Source organism: Squalius cephalus (genome assembly GCF_949319135.1).
Source record: "Squalius cephalus genome assembly, contig: scaffold_87, whole genome shotgun sequence".
NCBI classification, from domain to species: domain Eukaryota; kingdom Metazoa; phylum Chordata; class Actinopteri; order Cypriniformes; family Leuciscidae; genus Squalius; species Squalius cephalus.
Window position 1 is genome coordinate 54,554 of NW_027645853.1, and position 22,982 is coordinate 77,535.

Genomic DNA, 22,982 nt, shown 5'->3' on the forward strand with positions numbered 1-22,982 from the left:
CTACGTTTTTTTTTTTTTTACCTTACTGGAATCGAAACTAGGAATCAATAATAATCAGAATCGATAATCGGAATCATAATGGCTCAAATTCAAACGATACTCAACTCTATCTCTAATTCAGGCAAGCCCATATTAGAGGTGAATAAACATGTACTATCCCATCCAGGAAAACATGTTCAGAATCCATATGGAGGAGATTCTTTACTGTGAGACTGGAGAATTACACCAGCTAATGTATGAGCAGATTACAGTATTTTACAATCATATTTATGACTGGATTTACATTAACTATGTGATAATGCAAATTTAATACTGTAAATAATCAACCAATGAAAATCATGTATTGATTAGACTCAGTGTTTTCTGTTTTATCTGTTCACTTACCGACAAAAAAGGAAGAATAATCCTCTAGGGAGAAAGAAAAACAATAACAACATTTCAGTCAAAGTTAACAAAAGCTTTAAAATGTAACAGGTCAAATATTCAGTAATCATTATTTAATTATCACAATTACATTAAATTATTTGTTGTTTATCAGTGATAATTTTAGTAGCATGCTGTTAATTAATTTTTGTTGCTCTTATAAATTGAACAGTTACACCAGTTAAAACACCGCAGCCACAAAGTGTCTCTGGACACTTCAGACACATTTAAAAATGTCCAGATGTTCGTACAGTAGATATCAAAAAAAAAAAAAAAAAAAATGTACACGCAAACTTTAAAAGGGTCATGAACTGCATTTTTTAAATTATTTTATAATGTTGGTATGATTTTTACATCAAAAATTTTCATAATTTAGAAATGAAAGGGCATTTCCTGATTTTAGCCTCTGATTTGAACTCTGTTTGAAGAGGCGTTTCTGTGTGAGACTTTTGCTGTGAAGTTTTACCAGTGAAAACTCTCTCAAAAACTTTCAGCACGTTTTTACTATTACAGCTGATGAGATTAACTAATCGTGAAAAGTGCAGATTATAGCACTATATTTAAATCTACTCTCGTCTCATGAGAGGTTGCAGCGATTAGCATTAGCAGACGACAGACATGAATACAGTGATCTCGTCATTGCAACTCGATTTCTGCACTCACGAAAACTTTCATTTCTAACACAACTTCATAACACCCGATGTAAATAAGAGATTCATTGTGCAGTGTAGACAGCCTCACTGATTTTAACGGGAGAGTCCAGAACTCATTCACTGATAAACTCCTGCTGTTTGATTTTCAGTAATGTAGAAATGGCGCACAGAACGAGCTGATGTTGTTGTTGAATATAATAAATGACTTCCGTGTCTAAAATTGTGTTTCCACTCATCGTCTGTGAAGCTGCAGGACAACGCTGCTTCACACTCTCGTCTGCAGACGCTTTGTTTTGGGTGCGGGAATGGGCATTTTTACATGTCAAAAGATTAAATAAGATTTGAAGCTGTGACATATAAATGCACACATCAACCGATCACTTTATTTAACGTTCATGTAAACATGTTCGGTAGTTTTACTGCATCGTCTTCAGGAGAAAGCAGTTCTCAGTGCCGTCGAAGTTGTGCATTTCTTTTGTAATATACAGGCTTGTTTACATTTTATTTTATCTATAAAATTGTTACTGTGCGGTATATCATTTCATTTTAAAATACAACATACAGGTACGCGATGTCAGTCACCTGAACGAGTGTTGCATCAGTCTTTTCACGTGATGGAAATGCCTGATGCCTTGCATAAAATAAACTCATTTATTCATAAGGATACTAAATCTAAATACTTTGTATGTTAAATATGTCCTCAGAGCTGTTCACTGTTTGTTTATGGGCAGGTTATGAACTCAAATTGAGTTGTTTTTAACCCAGTTGTACTGAGACAATCACATAGTTGAAAATAAATAACCTCTTTCCTGACAGTATTGAAAGGTAAAGTTATTTCTAGCACAGTTTTTTTAGTCCTTCTCATCTCACTAATGAGTCAGTGAGCAAAAGACACGATGATGTAGAAGACAAGTACATCAGAAGTAGGACATCTCAAGTAGGCGTTGATCTGATTCTTGTCTTTCGTCAAACTATTACATCATAATGTGACAACATCAGAAACGAGTCGTTTTCAGAGCTTGATTTGTATAAAAGTTGTTTTTGGACTAACAAGAAAGTTTTGAGTTCTGAAACTTGCACATTTTGTGCTATAATGACCTCATCAAAATATCAAGGAAAAACTGATTTCTCATTCATGACCCCGTTAAGCAGAAAAAAAAAAAAGTTAATGTGGTTTGAAATGTTAAGACAATAGATGTAGTGTTGAAAACCAAAATATAAATATTCAGTAATTTTTACATTTGTGAAACTTTAGTGGAACATGTTAATATGATGAACTTTTTCAGTTTGATCAGTTTAAATTGTGCTTTAAGTGCAGAAACACTTTTTTTTGGCCACTGCATGTTTGACAGACTTATTTGCATAAACTCATTTTATTGACATTTTATAACAGAACTTGCTTTACAGCAAAGTCTGTCAAGACCAATTTTATAATGGTTAAAACCGCATAAACTTTTATTCATCTATTCACTTACCCTTTTCCAAAGTAAATTGAGTTGATAACACAGATCTCCATTTGCTGTAAACTGTACATGTGTATTCTCCTTTATCTTCAGCTCTCAGATTGTCCAGACGGAGGGAGAAGTTTCCATGTTGAATCTGATCAGTAAAGAAATGAGCTCTATCATGATAATCCTGCTGCTGGACCTCTGCTCGACTCTCACCATCTTCATACAGATGAACCAGAGCCTTAGTGTCTGTTCTTCTCCACTCCACCTTCAGATCCTTCACTGGTAAAGGTTTAACACTATAACAGAGCAGAACCACTGAAGATCCCAGACGAACATATGTGTCTTGAGAATACGTCACAGTGAACCCTGAAAATGAAAATGCAGTTCGTTACTAATGTGAAGTATCATGAGAGGGATTTCTTTCATTCTTTCTCTTTCTTTCTTTCTTTCTTTCTTTCTTTCTTTCTTTCTTTCTTTCTTTCTTTCTTTCTTTCTTTCTTTCTTTCTTTCTTTCTTTCTTTCTTTCTATCTATCTATCTATCTATCTATCTATATATCTATCTGTCTGTCTGTCTGTCTGTCTTATTTCTCAATCACTTTGGCACATTTTTGAAACAGTCTTAACATCCTCTAAACTGTAAGCTCAATTGTCACTGTTTTCTGGAACACCAGAACTGTCTGCAACGGCACGTCTGCAAAACATAGTGACTCACCCAGAACATTTAATTCATGCTTCAAAACCTCGTTATTGTGTCAATAAAATAAAAAAGAACGTTTTTTTTTTTTCATCGTGTGAGCCAAAATGTTCAAAATGTTTAGATGTTTTTGTTTGTTATAAACAAATTTCATGGGGTTTTTTTTCTATTATTTTGTTGACTCTAACTGCTTTCTATACTGTACAGGAATGCCAGTTTTGTCTGCGTAAATAAATACAGATTCAGGGAATATGTAGAAAGTGACTAGGAAAAGTCAACACTGTCATACACAAAAAGAAAATGAACATTTGCATGGATGGGCAGTATTTCAGATACATGTATTTACGATACGTATTTGAAATATAAAATGCTATCAAATGTAATTTGAAAAAAATCTAAAGTAATTTGTATTTAAATACATTTAAGATTAGTACTTTTGTATTTTCAAAATACATAAAATACTTTTTGCCAGTCAACCTCTTTCTCAGTGTGATTTTGTGCTTCAACTAGTTCAGTTGAGTGGGAAACTGAGTCCATGATGTGTGTAGTGTCAGTGGTAAGAGCGTCCTCTGCTGGCATTCAAGAGCTTTCACAATCACAGCTGGCGGGAGTGACAGTGTTTATACAGTACTGATGTATCATGTAGCTGATGCTGTTCAGAGCTGAGATGTTCCTCCATGTTCAAAAATGGTGGTTATTGTGCTGTCAGCAAACTCTATATAAAACTCCACATATAGCCTACATATATATATACATACTTGATTGGTTGATTGGTAAGATTGTGATTCCTATTTCATTACAATGGCAGGCCAATTGCCAATTTAGCAAACATTACAAACATTCCATGTCATCATTATTTTTTTATGGAATTTAACATATCTGACAGATTTTGATCAATGAATGGATCATTTTACATGTGATGGCTCACACAATGAAATAATTGTTTAGAAGTTGTGAAGAGTTTAACATTTTCACTGAGAATCAACTCATCAGTTTTGATCAACAAGCCGTGTGCATTTAGTCATTGTGTAGACAATTGAACTTTAGGCTGTTTCTCAATTCCAAGAATGCCAAGAGCGGACTTGCGTTCTCGTCGAGACCGGTCTTCCCTTACGGAACAAAAATATACGGGAATATACTGCAAAATATAATGTTATATCTTACATAATACATTTCCATATATGTGAAACTAGTGCTTATATTTTTCAATATACAGCAATATATGCATTGACCATATGGTTAAAAATTAATACATATAAAATATAAATGAAGACAAAAATAGCATTACATGTAATATTCACAAAGTTGTATCCTTTATCATGGAATGAGTTACAACAGATCTCTAGTTCCCAGCATGCTTTGCTTCTGACTGACTGTTAAAGGAGAGCAAATGTAAAAATTAAGTGTTACTTAAAGTGTTTTGCTCAATATTAATATGGGGGAGATCTATTAGTGTTTTCTTGTATGTGTGAGTTTTTGGGGTTGTCGTTGTGCTGAAGAGTCGAGCCTGTGGTTCGGTTGATGATTGACTGAATATTATTAAGACTATAATTACTACATTTTAAAAGTGCTTTTGATAACTAGCTTGAAAATATGAAACCTTTATAAATGTAAATAATTAAATAATATAAGAAATATTACATTATGTATTTCTCTATATATGTGTTTATTTTGCATGAGTAAATATATTTGCAATATATTACACATGCAATTACCATGTCTGACCACATATACATCTATATTATGAAGTGTATTACTGAATATAAAATTACATAAATTATTATATATTAGTAAAAATATTGTCACACATTTTCAATATATGAAAAGCAGCAATTCCTTATGTATTATTCAATATATTGTAATATATTAACACAATATATTATTCTGTATATTTTCAAAAATACTGTTAAACCATTTAATATATTAATCATTCATATATGGGAAATATATTTTTGTTCCGTAAGGATAGCCAGGAGACCTTGGAAGAACTCTGAAGGACGCGAGGACACAGAACACGTGTGTGTGAGGATTGAGATGTTCTGCTCAACTGACTATCTCATCTAGCGGTTAACGACCAAAGCACAATAAATACAACATAACATCACAAACAAATGTCACAACCTATTAGCATTTCTTTCATGTTATTATAGACATTGTTTTCATATAAGTTTTTATCTGTTTTATTTTACTGTGTGTATTTATGAAAATGAGTAGCCTGTGTGTTGCTGGTCAATGTTAAGATTCTTTTTAAAATGCCAATAAAATACTGGCACTTTCCCTCTAGTGCTGCTCATTTGGGAGTCACACTTGTTATCTTCATGGTAGCGGTATTTCTTTTGTATTTTGAGAGGATTTGATGGTAGCCTACTTATTAATATTTATGCAATAGTTATGGTTCATTTTTGCCATTGAAAATAATACAAACTTTTTTTTTTCTAATTGAAAAAAAAAAATTTTTTTTTTAATGAATGCAGTATTTCAGATTATCATAGAGACTAGGCCTTTTAAATCCAATTTTTAAAGTCAGATTAGCGCCATCTGTTGAGAGAAAATAAAATAAAACATGTAGTTTCATGGTGTTACATGTATATCTCTCTGTGGAGAGGCTTGCGAATACTCTAGTATTTTTTTGGACAAAATGACTTACTTTTAAGATGTGGATTTGAATTTATTTTATTTTTAGAAATTCTCAAATAATACTTTTTGTCAAGATTTATAAAAAAATCAATTTTGATATGAAGTGTGCACATTTTTGCATTATTATCACTGCATTTTGTTACACGTAACATTAAAATTCAATAAAAAATGTACAAAAATAAACAGGAATGCTTTATCACAGCTTAATCCATCTGGATCTGATCTCCTTTCAACCTCTTATTTCAGTCTTCTGACTCTATGCTGTATGGTAATAATCAGTTCAATTCTGTTTATAATTGTGTATGTGTGTGTGTGTGTGTGTTTCACTATTGATGTTTTAGAGTTTCACCCCTCATTGCTGAGCACTTTTGTATTTGCATCGTGGCCGATTTGTAGAGAATTTTTGTGTTTTTGCCGATTTTCCATTCATTTTTGACCGAAGAGCACAAGTGTGACTATTTTTTTACGACCACTTGTCATGCCCTCAATTGTTTTGTGTTCACATTCCAAATGCCATAAAAGTCATCAAGTTTCATACCACTCCGCTGAAACTGTGATTTTTAGAAATTCAAATCAGAAAATGTTCTGTTCAGAAGAGCACCATTTCCAGCTAACAGATTTTTATTATCACTTTATTAAAATTAAGCAAAAGAGATGGACAAATGTTTACTTTCACGAGCTGTCAAGTATTTCGAGCTTGCAGAGGGAATCTCTTAAGTGAGAACAAGAAGTTTAAAGCTTACAAGCTTCCGTACGTCGACCGCCCGGAGCGTCTTCTGGGATTTTAAATGGTTCTAGAATAAGACCCGAACACATCCGGGCACTTTCATGCGTCCTTGTACTTGCGTTCTTGAGTATTACCCTGGGTCTCAATGTCCATACTATCCATCCTAAACAGTATGTGAGATTCAAATAAGTGTGCCCAAAGAATACTATGATGAAAAGAGTATGCCAGAAGTCCCCGGATGGTCAACTATTTCCGAAAGTGTGGATCCATGCACACTCTAAAGGTGATGATACACAGGGCAACTTTTTGAGCAATGCTGCTGGGCAATGTTGCCGTCAACGGGCAACCAGATGAGACACAGGGCCCATGAACAATCTAAATTATCCAGATAGAAATGTATTTGTCATGGTTCTGCTTGTCTCTGATTTTTCCCTGGTCTTGAGGCAGGATCATGACAGGCCCATGTTTTATGTGCAAGCACATGGCCATTTGTTTGGGCCATGTGCTTGTGTTGTCTCGTTCTCTTGCCCCGCCCCCTTGTTATCCTCGTTTAGTCATCATTGCTTTACCCTTGTCACCTGTTTCCCTCATTAGTTTCTCCCTATTTAATCCCCTTGTGTTTGCTGTCCTGTGCTGGTTCATTGTTATTCATGTGAGTATTCCGTGATACTTTACCTGAGTGAAAACCTTCCTGTGAGTATTTGTGAAGAACTCTGCCTTGTAAAGTCCTGATCTTGTTGCTGTTAGTTATTTGTCTAGTCAGCTGTCTAGTCTCAGTCTAGTGTAGTTTGTCTTTGTTTTTGCCCACCAGCCTTGTTTTACCCCATCGTGGGTTTTGTTTTCCCATTTTTGTCTTAATAAAACCGTGTTAATGTCTGCACACTGTCTGCGTTTGGGTTCTCTCCTGCTTCCACATAACAGTATTGCCCATTTGCCCAAGCAACAATTGCTCGACAAGATTGCCCAACAACATTGCTCAAAAAGTTGCCCTGTGTATCATCACCTTAAAGGCTAATATTGCCCACAATCCACTGCACTTATGGAGGAGGAACAACTAACACAAGCAAAAAGTGTTAAAAAAAACTACAAAACATGGTGAATATGCGCAACCGACACTGAAAGGTTTAGATAAAGGTTTGAGTGACTAATCAAAGTTTAACCTGATAAAAATATATATTTATTTAATGTTATCCGTGTTATATTTCATCTGCAATAACAGTGTGGACTTTTATAAAGATCCGTTTGGCCATTCAATTTTAAATTCATCATTATGCATTAATATGAGGAGAGTCTCCACATGAAAGACCCGTGCTCAACGTGCTTCTGCATTTCACTCCCATACGGTATAAAATTAAATGTGGAGGATTTTAACTTTGACAAGATGATTGACAGGCCTGTTTGCGTGACAGGATGCGTGTAACTAAGCGACAGAGAGAAACCGTTAAAGACGCAATTGTATGACGTGATAGTATATCCCAAAGCGTGTCTACTCTTCTGCTACACACTCAATAGTATGCACTTTTTCTTCACCAAAAGAGCACATACTTTTAGGGCGTAGTAAAAGTAGGCCCTGAACTTCGACGATTGATGACGTAGTACGAGAACACAAGGGCGCAAGATCGCTGAAAAACGCATGTTGAGAAACAGCCTTACTCTTTTGCACACATGTGCCAAAGCACAAGCAATTTACTTAAATCAATAAGAAATTCAAATCTGATGTGAACAAGAAACTAATTGGTCAGAGATCTGAACACATTGTTTAGAGAGAAAAAAGTCTCATTTGAGAATTGATAAAAACTGTAATTGCACTGTTTTTTCCCCCACTGGACTCTGAGTGCATGACATCAGGATTTTACATGATGAGTGTTACACTTAAGAGTCCAATGAAGATGAAGACGATAAAATAAAAGTAAATTAAATATATATTTATTAAATAACACAAACTCGGGTAGATTCACAGACAAACAGCAACGAATCAGGGTTTCTACACACAAGCAGTAACAGACAAAAGGAATAGAATAATTTGAAGCGATTAACAATGTTGCCAAATGCTTTCAATAGAAAGTAGCTAAACTGGTCGCTAAATATCGCCAGACGATGTCATACTGGCGAGTCCACTGATCTGATCAGTCGTGAGTCTCTGAATTTAGGTTTGTCCAAGAAGTTGCTGGATTTGTCAATAGGAGATAAGTCTCAAAAGGGACGGGGAAGTCGCTAAATCTAGCTTAAAAAAAGGTAAATTGGCAACACTGGTGCTTAAATACAAAAGATAACTTATATAACTTATAACATATAATGGCACAACTTTACATGCAAGAAAAGTCTCATTTGTCAGTTTATGGGACAGATTAAAGGATGAACTACAGGTTTTGTTTTTGCCAATGTTTGTGCCATCAGTGTTTTTTAAAAAAAAAGTGTTTTAAGGCATTTAGTAGTAAGTAAAGCACAATGTTACATCTTTCTTTTATTTGTTTGAATGAAAAATCTGAACTCTGCCTTAGTTTCAGACTAAGACCTCAGTGTCCTTCAGTTCTGACAGGATATTTTATCATTTCACCATTATCCACTCATTTAGTCATTTTGTGTTGTTTTTTTATACCTTTCGCTGTGACTGTTGAATGTTTCATTGAGTTAAACTTTATTGTAGGCTGGTCTGGTATTCTTGTATCATGTTGAAAGTTTGATCATGTGAAAGTATGGCTATTTGGGATTAAAGCCTCACTGAACCATTAACTGTTTCCAAATTATTCTGTTTAGGATATTTTATCATTATTAACATGTATCGCTTGTCTTCTCTACTTTCTCTTAATCTTCAAGTCCCAAATGGACTACAACAAATAAGAATATTGTTACCATCATGTGATATGCAGTAGATCAGACAGCAGAGCAGAAGTGCAGATCCAGATGCAGCAATCGAGAGAATCAACACCATTATTTGTAAAGCAGAGAAACCTGTGAATCACAGACATCAGTTTCTGAACACAGGGGTTATGGGGTCAATTTCCTTCTCTATTACCATAAAAAGTATGTTGTTTATTTGTGCAAATATGTATTGTTTTTAACACACACACACACACACACACACACACACACACACACACACACACACACACACTGTCCTAAGGGTCATAAGGTGTTCACGTTGAAATAGCTGGCATTATACACATTTGTGTCCTCATAAATCATATACTGTATATAGAAGGACACACACACACACACACACACGCGCACGCGCACGCACACGCACACACACCCTTAAGGAAAGAAAATATATTTCTATATATTTATGATCAATATATCAAATGGTTTGAATATATTGAAAAATATATATGAAACAATATATAGCGTTAATATGTTACAATATATTGAATAATCCATGAAGAATTACGGCTTTTCGTATCTTGAATAATATTCGACAATATACTTACTATGTTGTACACTGTAAAATATAATTAGAGTTTACTCCGAAATCTTGAGAAAACCCATTGCATTAAATTTCTCAAGCATGTTTTAAGTCGTTTAGGGCTGCACGATATTGAAGAAAAATGCGATATGCGATAACTCATTAAATAATGCAATATTCGTATGCAAAACGATAATGCTTAAAGTGTGTAAAGTAAACTTAAATTATTTATTATACCTACATACATGTTTCACATTATTTTTGTGACAAGAAAGCATCCCTACAACTTCTGAAAGTGAACAGCAGTGTTTTACTGTAGCATAAGAAGAAGTAAGTGTTATTTTAACATCAGTGTAAACCACTGGGTTCAGGGTTTCAGGAAGGTCCACATTAGGTTTAACAACAGAAACTGAATAATAAAATGTAAAAAGAAGACACAGCTTATAGTTTTCACTCTATGAATTAAATATATATACTGATTCTTATTAAAGCTACAAAAGTTATTCAGCCAAGAGCAGTGAGTGATTTTCTCTTTGTCTTTTGTTCATGACCCCAGTTATTGCAAGCCGTTGCGATATGCATATCGCGATATATACATTTGCGATATTTCGATAATTTCTATATATTGTGCAGCCCTAATACAAATCCATACAAAAAGAGTTTTGGGACAACGATAGACTATGTATTTATAATGATTAAACTGCAAATAATTTGTGTGAAATTTAGCACAATTAATGGAAAAAACAAATAAATAATAAAAAACATCAACGTAATACGGAAGCTCTAAGGCCTGAGATTTATTATTTTTCTTCCTTGTTTTCTTATGATCATGATATAATTTTCTTATGGCGGGACTTACTCAGCCATATTGTGTGTTGCACTTTCTCCCAAGTACACCATCTTTCATATTGGCCCAGATTGTACGCATTTGGGACAGAGTGAAGACCTTAATTATTCGTGATCGCTATAATTTGTACAGTATTATGACAAGAAATTAACTTAAAAGTTAAAAGCTTTAATAATTATGATTATTTTGCTTAAAAGTATGTTATCAGAACGTTCTTACTACTTTGGAGTGATAATAAACGTATTGCTTATTAAAACTAATGTTGATGTCACTGTATAGTATATATTCTGTTTAAAACTGTCTTCATTTGTGCATCAGTACCTGATTGTTAAAGGTTGTGTAAAGGCATTTCAGAGATTTGTTTCTAAACACATTATAAATGTTAGAAATGTATTGCTGAAAACACTTTACAAAAGACTGTGTACTAATTCTGAATTGTGTAGAATCTGAATTTTTTAATTTTTTTGTTTTTGTGTTCAGGATTGTTTTGGGTGGGCCTGAAATCATGGCTCGATGACACACTGGAGCCACTGAGCATGAGCCCTCCCCTAACACTATAATAACTAGAGCTCAACAGCATCAATGGTTCACCTGCTCAATCGCAAGTTCCTGTCATTACCGTTAGTTACTACAGTCTACAGTTTGAAATCTAATATGCCTTCGCCACGTAAATGCATATTACCAATTATAATTTAAAACAGCTCGCTCTCCTTACTTAAATCTCCTAAAAATGATGATATCAAGAAGAGGTGGATTCATTTTGTGAAGAGCCACCTTGATGGAGAGCTGAGGATCACCACCAACACCCGCCTCTGCAGTGAACATTTTACACCAGATATTTTTACGAACTTTCATCTGAGGCCACTGGGATTCACTGATAATCCGCTGTTACTGGTGAATGGGGCCGAACCATAGACTGTAAAAACAGGGCCGAACCGACTATCTTCCGCCTAGGCCTTCCTCCCGTCCCGCTGGCATCTGGTGCCGTTGTCAGCAGTGCCTGCCCACCAATGAGTTTCCCACAAGTGGGCGTGGTTTCAGTGTCAACAGCAGACACGCCCCCAGAGATTACTTCTTGTTTTTTTATTTATTTAGATAGCTTATTTTATTTACTTGCCATTTTAATCATCCATATTTGGCTGGGTGGTTAATAACAGTTTTTTTCTGTGGCGTGACAAACTCAGAACACATATTTAATATTGCTTTACATCAGTGGCGGCTGGTGAAAAGTATCTTAGGTGGGGCTGTGTCATATTCAGGCAGTTTCAATAGTCTGGTAACCATGGGAGTCTTTTAGCGTAGTGGCTCCGAGGTTGTGGGAATGTTCTTCCTCAAGACATCCGTCAAGCATCCACACCCTTCTCTCCTTCAAAAACACATTTTTTATCTGAATATTACTCTTCAGCTCACAGTCTGTAAATTCTACATTGTTATTGATGTGATATTTGTTTGAATCCCTCTTTGTTTGTATCTTTAACCTCATTTTGTAAGTGACCTCTGAATAGTAGGCCTACTTTCTGCCCTTGTATTGTGCTTTGATGTTTATGTTTATTTTGTTCTATTCCTTAACCCAGTCCCAGTGGTTCTCAAACTTTTTAGAGTTGTACCCCATGAGGCTTTTAACATCCTTCAGCACACCCACACTCTTCAGTCACACCTTTTTCAGCCTAAGGGACAATATTTGCCCCCTTAAATCGATTTTCCAGTACATTTTTACCTTTACAAATACCTTTATAAAATAAATAATGCTTTAAATGAAGAAAATGTTTAATAGAGAAATATGCAATGATGGTAAAAACGAAGTGATGCTTTTAAAGGGGTGGTAAAATGCCCTTTTCACAAGATGTAAAATATATCTATGATGTCCCCAGAGTGTGTGTGTGAAGTTTTAGCACAAAATACCAAACAGATATTTTTATATAGCAAGTTAAAGTTGTCACATTTTGAGGGTTTGCAAAAATGCACTGTTTTGTGCCTGGCCCTTTAAATGCAAATGAGCTGCTGCAGAGGGCGGGGTTTCAAGAGCTTGTGTGTGTTAGCAGCAAGATTACCTCACGTAGACACACTAAAATGACAGAAACTGTTCTGTCTTTAATGTTAAAACGGAGTCAGACAAAGATGGAGAGACTCAAGAAGAAGTGACAACATGTAGAATGCAACAGGACATCTCTGAATGGTTAGTTGATGAATTTATGTTGCTGATGTGGAGTTAACTATCTTCAATTAGGATATTCTGTCATGATAAATCTATAAATCGCTCGTATAGGAACTGCTGTGAGATGCACAAAGAGTGACTTTCTATTGCATGTGAAAAGATGGATGCTAAAATTTGAACTGACTTACAAATGTACTCTTATACAACAACTATTCCTCTTCTCAACATGGACTGCGTGTTCCTGGGGGCGGGGTTTATGCAAATTCTAGGGTTAGTGATGTCACTAACCCGGGAGGACAGTTGTGTAGTCCCAACCAGCCGTTTGTCCTTTTCTTTAAAAGCAAATATCTTCCTTTGCTTTGAACTTTGAGTATTGTAACTTTGCAGATGTTGTTTATGCTCAAACAGCAACATTACACACTAACTAAAGTTAGAAAAGTGAAATCATACTCAACCACCCCTTTAAATATTAAATTAAAACCACCAGTAGGTGGTGAGTCATCGAGTCATTCATTCAGTAACGAAGCAAGTGGCAGTAATTATGAATAAATCATTGAATCATTGACTCTATGATTAGTTCAAACCCGCAGATTCGTTCACAAACACTGCTGTGTGCTGCAGTGGCTTTCGTTGGAGCTATTATTTTGTTGTAAAAATACTGACAACTGTGTTGAAAATGAACATCACTTAATATTAAGCCCTAGCGCCCTCAGACTTTAATATGTGGGGATTCTGGTGTATAGATTGCACTCCAACAACGCCATTTGAAACAATGCACTTTAGTATGAGATTAATATCTAATAATAATAATATATCCCGTTAAATGTATTGCGGTCAGGGATCAAAATAATAAGAGTGAATCAAAAATGTAAAAACACATATAAAAATAGGCTATATTGCACAAACGTAAAAAAAAAAAAAAATTATGCAAAATGATCAGAATAGCAAAGAACGTGGTCATGGATCAAAATATATTAAGTGTGAATCAAAAACAACAAGCATGAATAATTCGTCATCATAACAACGACCTGTCACAGTTATGTCTGTCTGACGATCCATCATATTCACCTTTAAGAATTCCCGATTTTGAACGCGAGGTTTGAACGAATGACTCACTCGTGAAGACCGTAACTTGCCACCACCTACTGGCCGTTTTACTTTCATATTTAATCTATAACAAGAATGTGCAATGTCGGTCCTGGGTGCAGAGTTCAGCTACTCCAACCCTAATCAAACACACCTGAGCCAGCTAATCATTATCTTCAGGAATATTAATACAGACAGGTGAAGTTTTTATCGGAGTTAAAGATAAACTGCAGGACAGCGCCCCCTAGAAACGACGTTATGATCTTTTAAAAATAATTTTCATGTTGCTGTAGGCTATTCAAAATTAAAGCTATATTTAAAACATTAATCCTAAAGTATTAATATGCAATTATGTAAATAAACACAATAAGTATGTAATAAATCACTGCATATCAAATCCACCTGGTTTCTGTAACACTATAATTTTCATTCATCTTTTGTCAAATCTGGCGGAGTCAATGCAGAAATGGTACATTCAGTCTTAGAATTAATTTACATGGTTACCTATATGATCAGTTAACAACAACAATTAAGAAAATATTTGAGGATCACGCATTTAACGGTAATGGATTGCCAGGCCGTGCGTGCTTTTTTTTTTTTTTTTTTGTTACGTCCATTTTATATTTTAGTTAGCCTGGCTAACGGCAGACCTCTTTCTCATTGAGACGTGGTCTGGGAACCACATGTTCATTTTCTCGTATTTGAGGCGTGGTTTACGAATGCCCAGAGCCGTTTATTGGGCGCTACGAATGTCTATCAAATGCGCCTGTACGCAGCTCATAGCCAATCGTTTCAATTATACCAGATGACGTATGTAGAGCGACAGAAATTCGACGAGGAAGAAGACAAAATAAACTTGCGTTCTAAACTACTAGAACACTGTCTAAGGCTGCATCGAAAGGTAACTTCGCGTCTGCTGCCATGTTGGATCCATAGATATAAACAAACTGCTTCGGTGTGTCACATAGACGTCGTCATCGTCTTGCTGCTCCCTCCCCGTTCTGTGATTGGTCCCCTCGCTGAGGCGAAAATCTGGTCCATGGTGTCCAGTCTGCCTAGCAGCGTGAATAAAATCGCTGGAAACCCAGGCTATATTTTAGTTGTTGTTATTCTTTGTTTTACATACTCTGAACTGTACCACACATGCCTTGTAGTTTCTTGTAGGCTACTTTTTGCAATGTAGGCCTACTTGTCTGCAATTGAACTTAAAATATATAAAAAATAAATAAATAAAATGTTAGGCTGTTGACAGGACAAAGTCCTAAGTCTTCAGACGGGTACAATGGCAGTTTTTTAACTTAATTTTTGCAAAGAAATGTACCATTTTAATTTAAAAACTGCAGGTTGTTTCACTTACAGCAGCCACAGCATATTAACATCATGAGCCAAGTAATATTGTTTAACACCTATGTGCACATTATTCTCATATATCTCAAAAAAGAGGAATTTAATTTATTTATTAATATTTGCATATGTCCAGAGTACAGATAGCTTTACAGCTGGAAAATCCTTGTAAAGTTTAAATTAAACTGTTGTGTTCCCCTGTACAAGAGAGCATCAGTCATGAGTCGCATTGGAGTGAGGTCAACTCCCCTCTTCGATTGATTGGCTAGAGAAGGAGCTGTCAATCTAGAACTAGTGGACCAATGGTGACACTTAAGCCCGCCTTAATTTACATGAAACTCCAACTGCAACATTTGGGAAAGCAAGCGCAGAACATGGAAAGAAGAGCGAAGAGAAAAGCAGCACAAGTGTACAAAAGAGTAAAATATGAGCAGAAAATGTAAGAGAGCACAAAGTACGATTGTAAGATTGTATGTAAGATTGCACAAAACCTAAACTTATTTTCATGTTTTCCTTGATTTTATGTTTAGGTTTTGTGCAATTTAATTTTGAATGTTTTTAAAGCTTTTATTCATGCTTGTTATTTTTTATTCACGCTTATTATATTTTGATTCGTGACCATGATGTGTTTGCTATTCTGATCATTTTGCATAATTTTTTTTTTTTCAGTTTGTGCAATATATTTTTACACATTTTTAAATTTTTGATTCACACTTATTTTTTTGATCCGTGAATGCAATACTTTTGACGGGATATTGATCTATACAGTGTTATTAATGCATCATTAGTTTTCCTCACTCAATGTATATTGATAAGAAATGTGATGTATATATGTAAAGATGTGTATAATTTAATTCAGTGATGATAACCATATATAATTTAATTAAATGTTGTGTAACCTATTGTATTTTCTACATTTCTTGACACACACACACACACACACACACACACACACACACACACACACACACACACACACACACACACACACACACACACACACACACACACACACACACACACACACAGCATCCCAAGCTTGTATTTTCTACATTTCTTTGTAGGAAAACACACACACACACACACACACACACACACACACACACACACACACACACACACACATAGCATCCCAAGCTTGTACTTATATCAACATGATTAAAGGTTTGTTTTTTGGAAATCTTCAGTACTGCACCTCTTTTTAATGGAAGAGCATGGCTAGAAGGCAGAAGCCAGTGTAACTTGCATAATATCAGTCACAGCCTATCCTACATGATGAATAAAAATCACAAACAGTTTGTATCCAAGCAGCTCTGCATGATTTTAGAATAGTTATCTGTATCCTTCTAAAGGCACTCTGTCTGCTCTTGCGGTGTTGAATGCTGTTTTTAGACCATTTAAATGTTAATTGCACAAATAAAAAATGTTTAGCGTACAGGCTCTGGGGGAAAAAAAAAATCAACAGTGATTGATTAGCCTATATTTATTGTATACTTTATTATTAAGTGAAGCAAACTTTTTGCTGAAATATAGCCTACACAATATATAAAAGCGCAGTTTATCTGTCGATTTGATGCGTGTGGAAGTTGTGTTCATTACTATCCCAACAGTAGACCCTTGTTGCATTGTGTTTCAGAATCAAACAATCACTGTAAAAAAAAAAAAAAAAAAAGTCTGTTATGAATGTTAACCCTTGTTCCCTGATGGAGGGAATAAAGATGTTGTGTCGAAGTTCAGACACTAGGGGTTGCCCTTGAGAGCCTCAAATACCTCTGACGTATTCAGAAAAGGAATCGGCATGTGGAATTTGCATGCCAGGCCACACCCCATCCATACCAATTATACCAGATGACGTATGTAGAGCGACAGAAATTGGACGAGGAAGACGACGAAATAAACTTGCGTTCTAAACTACTAGAACACTATCTAAGGCTGCATCGAAAGGTAACATCGCGTCTGATGCCATGTTGGATCCATAGATATAAACAAACTGCTTCGATGTGTCGCATAGACGTCGTCATCGTCTTGCTGCTCCCTCCCCGTTCTGTGATTGGTCCCCTCGCTGAGGCGAAAATCTGTTCCATGGTGTCCAGTCTGCCTAGCAGCGTGAATAAAATCGCTGGAAACCCAGGCTATATTTTAGTTGTTGTTATTCTTTGTTTTACATACTCTGAACTGTACCACAAATGCCTTGTAGTTTCTTGTAGGCTACTTTTTGCAATATAGGCCTACTTGTCTGCAATTGAACTTATATATATATATATATATATATATATATATATATAAAAAATGTTAGGCTGTTGACAGGACAAAGTCCTAAGTCTTCAGACAGGTACAATGGCAGTTTTTTAACTTAATTTTTGCAAAGAAATGTACCGTTTTAATTTTAAAACTGCAGGTTTTTTCACTTACAGCAGCCACAGCATATTAACATCATGAGCCAAGTAATATTGTTTAAAAGGAAAGGGGACCAAGAGCCCAACTAAAGCAAACACTGATCACCACAATGATGACACTTCAAATTAAACAAATATCAACATCTAAACCTCTGTTAATTCTCACTAAGATAATCTGACAGCAATAGTCAAAGTAATTATGTCTAAATGAGACCATAAATGATGTTGAAATATGTCCACAATGCCCACATCTGAACTAGTTTTAACCTTGTATGAAGGTTCGATGAACGTCTATATCGGACGTGCAGAACACGTCAAAAAAAGACGTCATAACAACTTTCATTCTGGCTCCTCAGTGGACGTCATTTGAACGTCCGATTTTTGTAACAAAGACATTGAAAAGACGTCTTTTGGACATCATTTTGCTTAGTGGGGTGTGTCTGATATGATTAAAACATGTCTGCAAATTATATTTGAATAGATTGTTGTTGCTACTTCCCATAGACATCAGTGTGTATTTTACAAACTCCAAATGTATTGTTTTACTAGTGCTTACATATGTGGGACCGCATGCTCAAAATGTTAATGAACATCATACATCAACCATTTAATATAATGAATATGGAAATATATTTTCTTTCTGTAAGGGAACAACATACACACACATACACACACACACACACACACACACACTCAGATATAAATAAATATAGCATATATCTCTATACCACAGCAATTCCTTATTTTAATTAATCTAGCATTTACAGACGTCCAGGGGTCAGAAAGTAAAAGTCCTGCCAAATGTTTATTCCACCCATGAACTCAGACAGCTGATTTCACTAATTAGTTCTCTCCTGGCTGAAAAACTGCTAATTAGCAAATCCAGGTGATTAGAACAAAATACTGAGGAGGACTTATTTACTTTCTGAACCTGGACTTTACACCTCTGAGCATTTACTAACACATCCAGGAATAATCGTTCAGACTTAGATAATATAAATAACTGATTCTTAATCAAACTCAAACTAAATGTAAATAAATGTAACTTGTGTTTGTTTAGGCCTCAGTGATTGTGTTGTTTATTGATCCATTAAGACTCACCCAGTTGCTCCAGTACTACAGTTGCATTGGCTGAAAGTCCTCCAGCAAACACTTGACACATGTAAACTCCTTTGTCCTCAGTTCTGACACTCTTCAGTCTGAGAGAGAAGTTTCCTTTGGGGATTTCATCAGTGAAGAACTCAACTCTGTCTCTGTATTGTTCATCTGATGAATCTGGAAAAGCCTCATTGTTTTGATAGAGCAGAACCGGAATATCTTCATCTTCATCTGTTTTCCTCCATGAAACCTCTTCAATGTGTTCAGGTTTGATGTGAGAGTCTACAGAGCAGATCAGAGTGACGTCCTCTCCCACAGACGCAGATATGGAGCGACTCGATCCTGATACTAGCAGACGCTCTGAAAGAACAAACAGTGTTAATATCACAAAGTGAGATGTAAATTCATTAATTAGTTTCTGTAAAATCATATAAAAGTAAGGCACTAATGTGATCCACACTCACCAACATTATCAACTTTTATTTGAATCTCAGTCTCTCCAGAATCCTGCTGACTGTAAACTTTACATATGTATTGTCCATCATCTTTAGCTGTCAGATTGTCCAGACGGAGGGAGAAGTTTCCATGTTGAATCTGATCAGTAAAGAAATGAGCTCTATCTTGATAATCCTCCTGCTGGACCTCTGCTCGACTCTCACCATCTTGATACAGATGAACCAGAGTCTCTGAGTCTGTTCTTCTCCATTCCACCTCCAGATCTTTCACTGGTAAAGGTTTATCAACATAACAGGGCAAAACCACTGAAGATCCCAGAGGAGCAACCAGAGGATCAGAGGGGCCGCGAACAATCAACCCTGAAACAAACAGAGAGAAATTAAATAAAGCTTGCTTTGTAGTTCCCCTTCTGTGTCACTTTGACGTTGTGACGGATTACCAACACAAGGAGTCGCTCTTGAGCCCCAAACACCTCTGACATATTCAGCTTGCATGTCTGGCCACTCCCCAAGCATGCTTTACTCATTCAATATGAAGGTATGGTCCAAATCAACTGAACGCCTGTGACATTGAAATTTGTAGTTGTAGAGAATAGTCACACATGTGTATCAATAAATAAATAAAGTCACAGAGAGAAATGTTTTATGAGTTGCAAACTTGTAGACTTTTTTTTTCTCTTCCACAAACACAACACAACAGTTACACCTACTCAAATTCTTCATTACAGTTGAACATTTTTGCTACAGTTGCTGCAGTGAATATGGTGCAAAACACATTTACACACCTGCATCAAAAAATGTGAAGTCACAGTGAAATTTTGCTCATCCGCAAATCCAAGTATGTGAATTCATCCAATGAGAATTGCACACTTGTAGAATATTTTCTCACACATGTCTTATATTTTTCTAACACAAACACAAACTACAACTGCTTGAATCTGCCGCAACTAATCTCAAACACCGTTTTACGCTTTCAAGTGACAAGTTTCGTGCGCTCTCTCTTTTGCACCATTGATCTATGTGAAATGTGGAGCAAAAGTGAGTTGTGCATCTGCAGACAGTGGGCGGGGCCTACATGAATATTCATGAGTTTCCCGGGCACACGCGTGGAACTGCTCATTTTAGTTCACGCTCCTCTTTTCTCAGCAGGTTTAATGGGTTATTTCAAAAAAGGTCAACATAATGTCAGCGTGAACTTAAAATACAATTGTGTATCATTTCTTAACGTTCATAATGTTTTTATTTGTTTGCACGTTTTGTGCATTCGTTAATGACTAAATGATTGCTAGCATTCACTTTGTGTAGGCCTTTATAAAGTACAGCAAAAATGTAGCAAAAATGTGAGCATACGAGTTTCTTAATTTGTGATTTGTAGAATAGGATTTGTTCAACTGTAATGAAGAATTTGAGTAGGTGTAACTGTTGTGTTGTGTTTGTGGAAGAGAAAAAAATTCTACAAGTTTGCAACTCTGAAAACATTTCTCTCTGTGACTTCAAATTTACTGATACACATGTGTGGCTATTCTCTACAACTACAAATTTCAATGTCACAGGCGTTCAGTTGATTACCTTCATAGGAATGTCTATTGTATTACTATTTAACCCTCGTTGCCTGATGGAGACGTTGTGTCCCTCCTGAACTGTTGCTGACTTAGTCGAGACGTTGTCTCAGCTCCTCAACACAAACCTGAACAAGTAAAGCATGTTGGCCCTCTTTTATATCCTCATTTCCTTCACCATTTCCATTGGCCTTTTCTGAATATGTCAGAGGTGATTGAGACTCTCAAGAGCGACCCCTAGTGGAGGTTTTTCAACACAACATCTCCATTCCCTCAATCAGGGAATAGTACAGTATAGTAACCTAGAAGTTTCTTGTTGTATAAATCGATACATAACAACAGAGATCATCATCATCATCTTCACTGAAATAAACAAGCATTTATGTCAGTTCATCTTCAAAAGTCCCTGTCCAAATTATTCCTGTTGAAAATGAAAATGCATCGGACAAACAAACTGTGTTCATGGTATGTCAAACAAGGCGCTTTCACTTTCTCTGTTTAAGAAAACAAGTTGTATGGCTGGTCAAATCAGGTCACCAGGAAATGTAACCTGAGAAAAACAAAGAACACCACAGCTATTCATATTCATGTTTAGCAAATCTCAACTGCTCGATTGTTTATATTGTTGCCAGAAACTATTGCCCAGCTCTAAACTGCTAAATGTGGACAATTAGGCTTCAAGATTTCATAAACATTAATATCAGGAATTTCTGTAAAGCTGCTGTGAAACAATGTGCATTTTGAAAAGCGCTATACAACTAAAATTGACTTTACTTGACCACAACAAACAGTGAAATCTGAAATAGATTAAAGTGGAAGATGTCGAAAGACCAAAGGAAGAGGTCAGATTGTTTTTAGTGAAGCCACAGCATATGTGCTGTTTTAGAGAATGACTATCATCACAAACAAGAACTATAACTCTCATAATGGACTTGAAGGGGTTTTGAGTCACAAGAGATCTCAGTTAGCTGATCATGTTTGCTGAGACATTATGACAACAAACACTGTAAGACTAATCGAAGTGTGAGAAATGCAGGAAAGAGAAAACTAAGCATCAGAAAAAGTTAAATACATTATAAAAACAGCTGTGGATAGAACTTGACACTTCACCTCACTTTCTGCTTCAAATCATACATTTAAAATATAAAGTAAAATTAATTAAGCTTTGTGAAGAAATGCATACAGGTAAAAACTTCTAGAATTGAAGCAGAAGCCTTTTAAGGTCTTTAAGGTCATGAGCAACACGAGTTTGTGTGTTTGTGCAACACAGTGTAAGTGTGCATAGATTTAAATGGGACATTAATGATGTGCTTTGTCTTCAGAATCAGCTTAAAGAGAGAAAAAACAATGTACATACCGTCAGATATAACTGCAACTGCAGCCACAAATATGAACCTAAGCAGATCCATGATCAGTTGAAATTATGATCATCTCTCTGGACTGTCAGAGTTAAAGACTGAGAAAGACTTCAGTTGAACAGCACATAATCCAGATAAACCAGTTCTGATTAAATGGAAAAACATCACTATGATAAAATGAAGAGCATCTGCAATGGGTGTGATCAGAAACTGCACACTTTTACCAGATCAAGAAATGAACAAGAGTTTGTTGTGTCTAAACCTGCTCCTGGAGGGCCAATGTCCAACTGAGTTCAGCTCAGACTTGCCCCAAAAAAAACACCTGCCTGAAGTTTTAGCAAGCTTGAAGTCTGTTGTTATCTGGTTTAAGTTTAAATGGGGTAAGTTGTCAAAGTGGGAATATGGCATTAGACAACCTATTATAGGCTTTTTAAATGTAAACAGTAAAACAATTATGAAACACTTAATAAAATATTCTTTTAAAAGGCAAAGGTGGAATAGGTAAGATACAATGAAAATAATAATAAACTGTAATGTAAATAATATTATTAGAGTGAAAATAAACATATCTATATCTGTTTGATTGTGATCTTTAATCTGGTCCCTGTCTTTCCTCATTTTGTCAGGTTTTTTAAATAAATCATTTAATTTACATTGAGGAAACACTCTGTCTAACGAACATATTAATTTTGTGG

General features: G+C 35.6%; 1 protein-coding gene across 1 annotated transcript in view; it reads right to left on the reverse strand.

Moving 5' to 3' along the window:
- LOC307154094 (uncharacterized protein) overlaps positions 1-22,414 on the reverse strand; it is a 63,235-nt gene extending 40,821 nt beyond the window's left edge. Inside the window, exons 1-6 of the mRNA XM_079898872.1 lie at positions 22,287-22,414; positions 19,380-19,730; positions 18,919-19,275; positions 9,440-9,538; positions 2,552-2,893; positions 385-408 (exon numbers count right to left, since the gene is read on the reverse strand). Of these exons, the coding sequence (XP_079754998.1) occupies positions 385-408; positions 2,552-2,893; positions 9,440-9,538; positions 18,919-19,275; positions 19,380-19,730; positions 22,287-22,338 (1,225 nt within the window). The 5' untranslated portion in view covers positions 22,339-22,414. The remainder of the gene's footprint in view (positions 1-384; positions 409-2,551; positions 2,894-9,439; positions 9,539-18,918; positions 19,276-19,379; positions 19,731-22,286) is intronic.
- Positions 22,415-22,982: the final 568 nt, after the last annotated feature.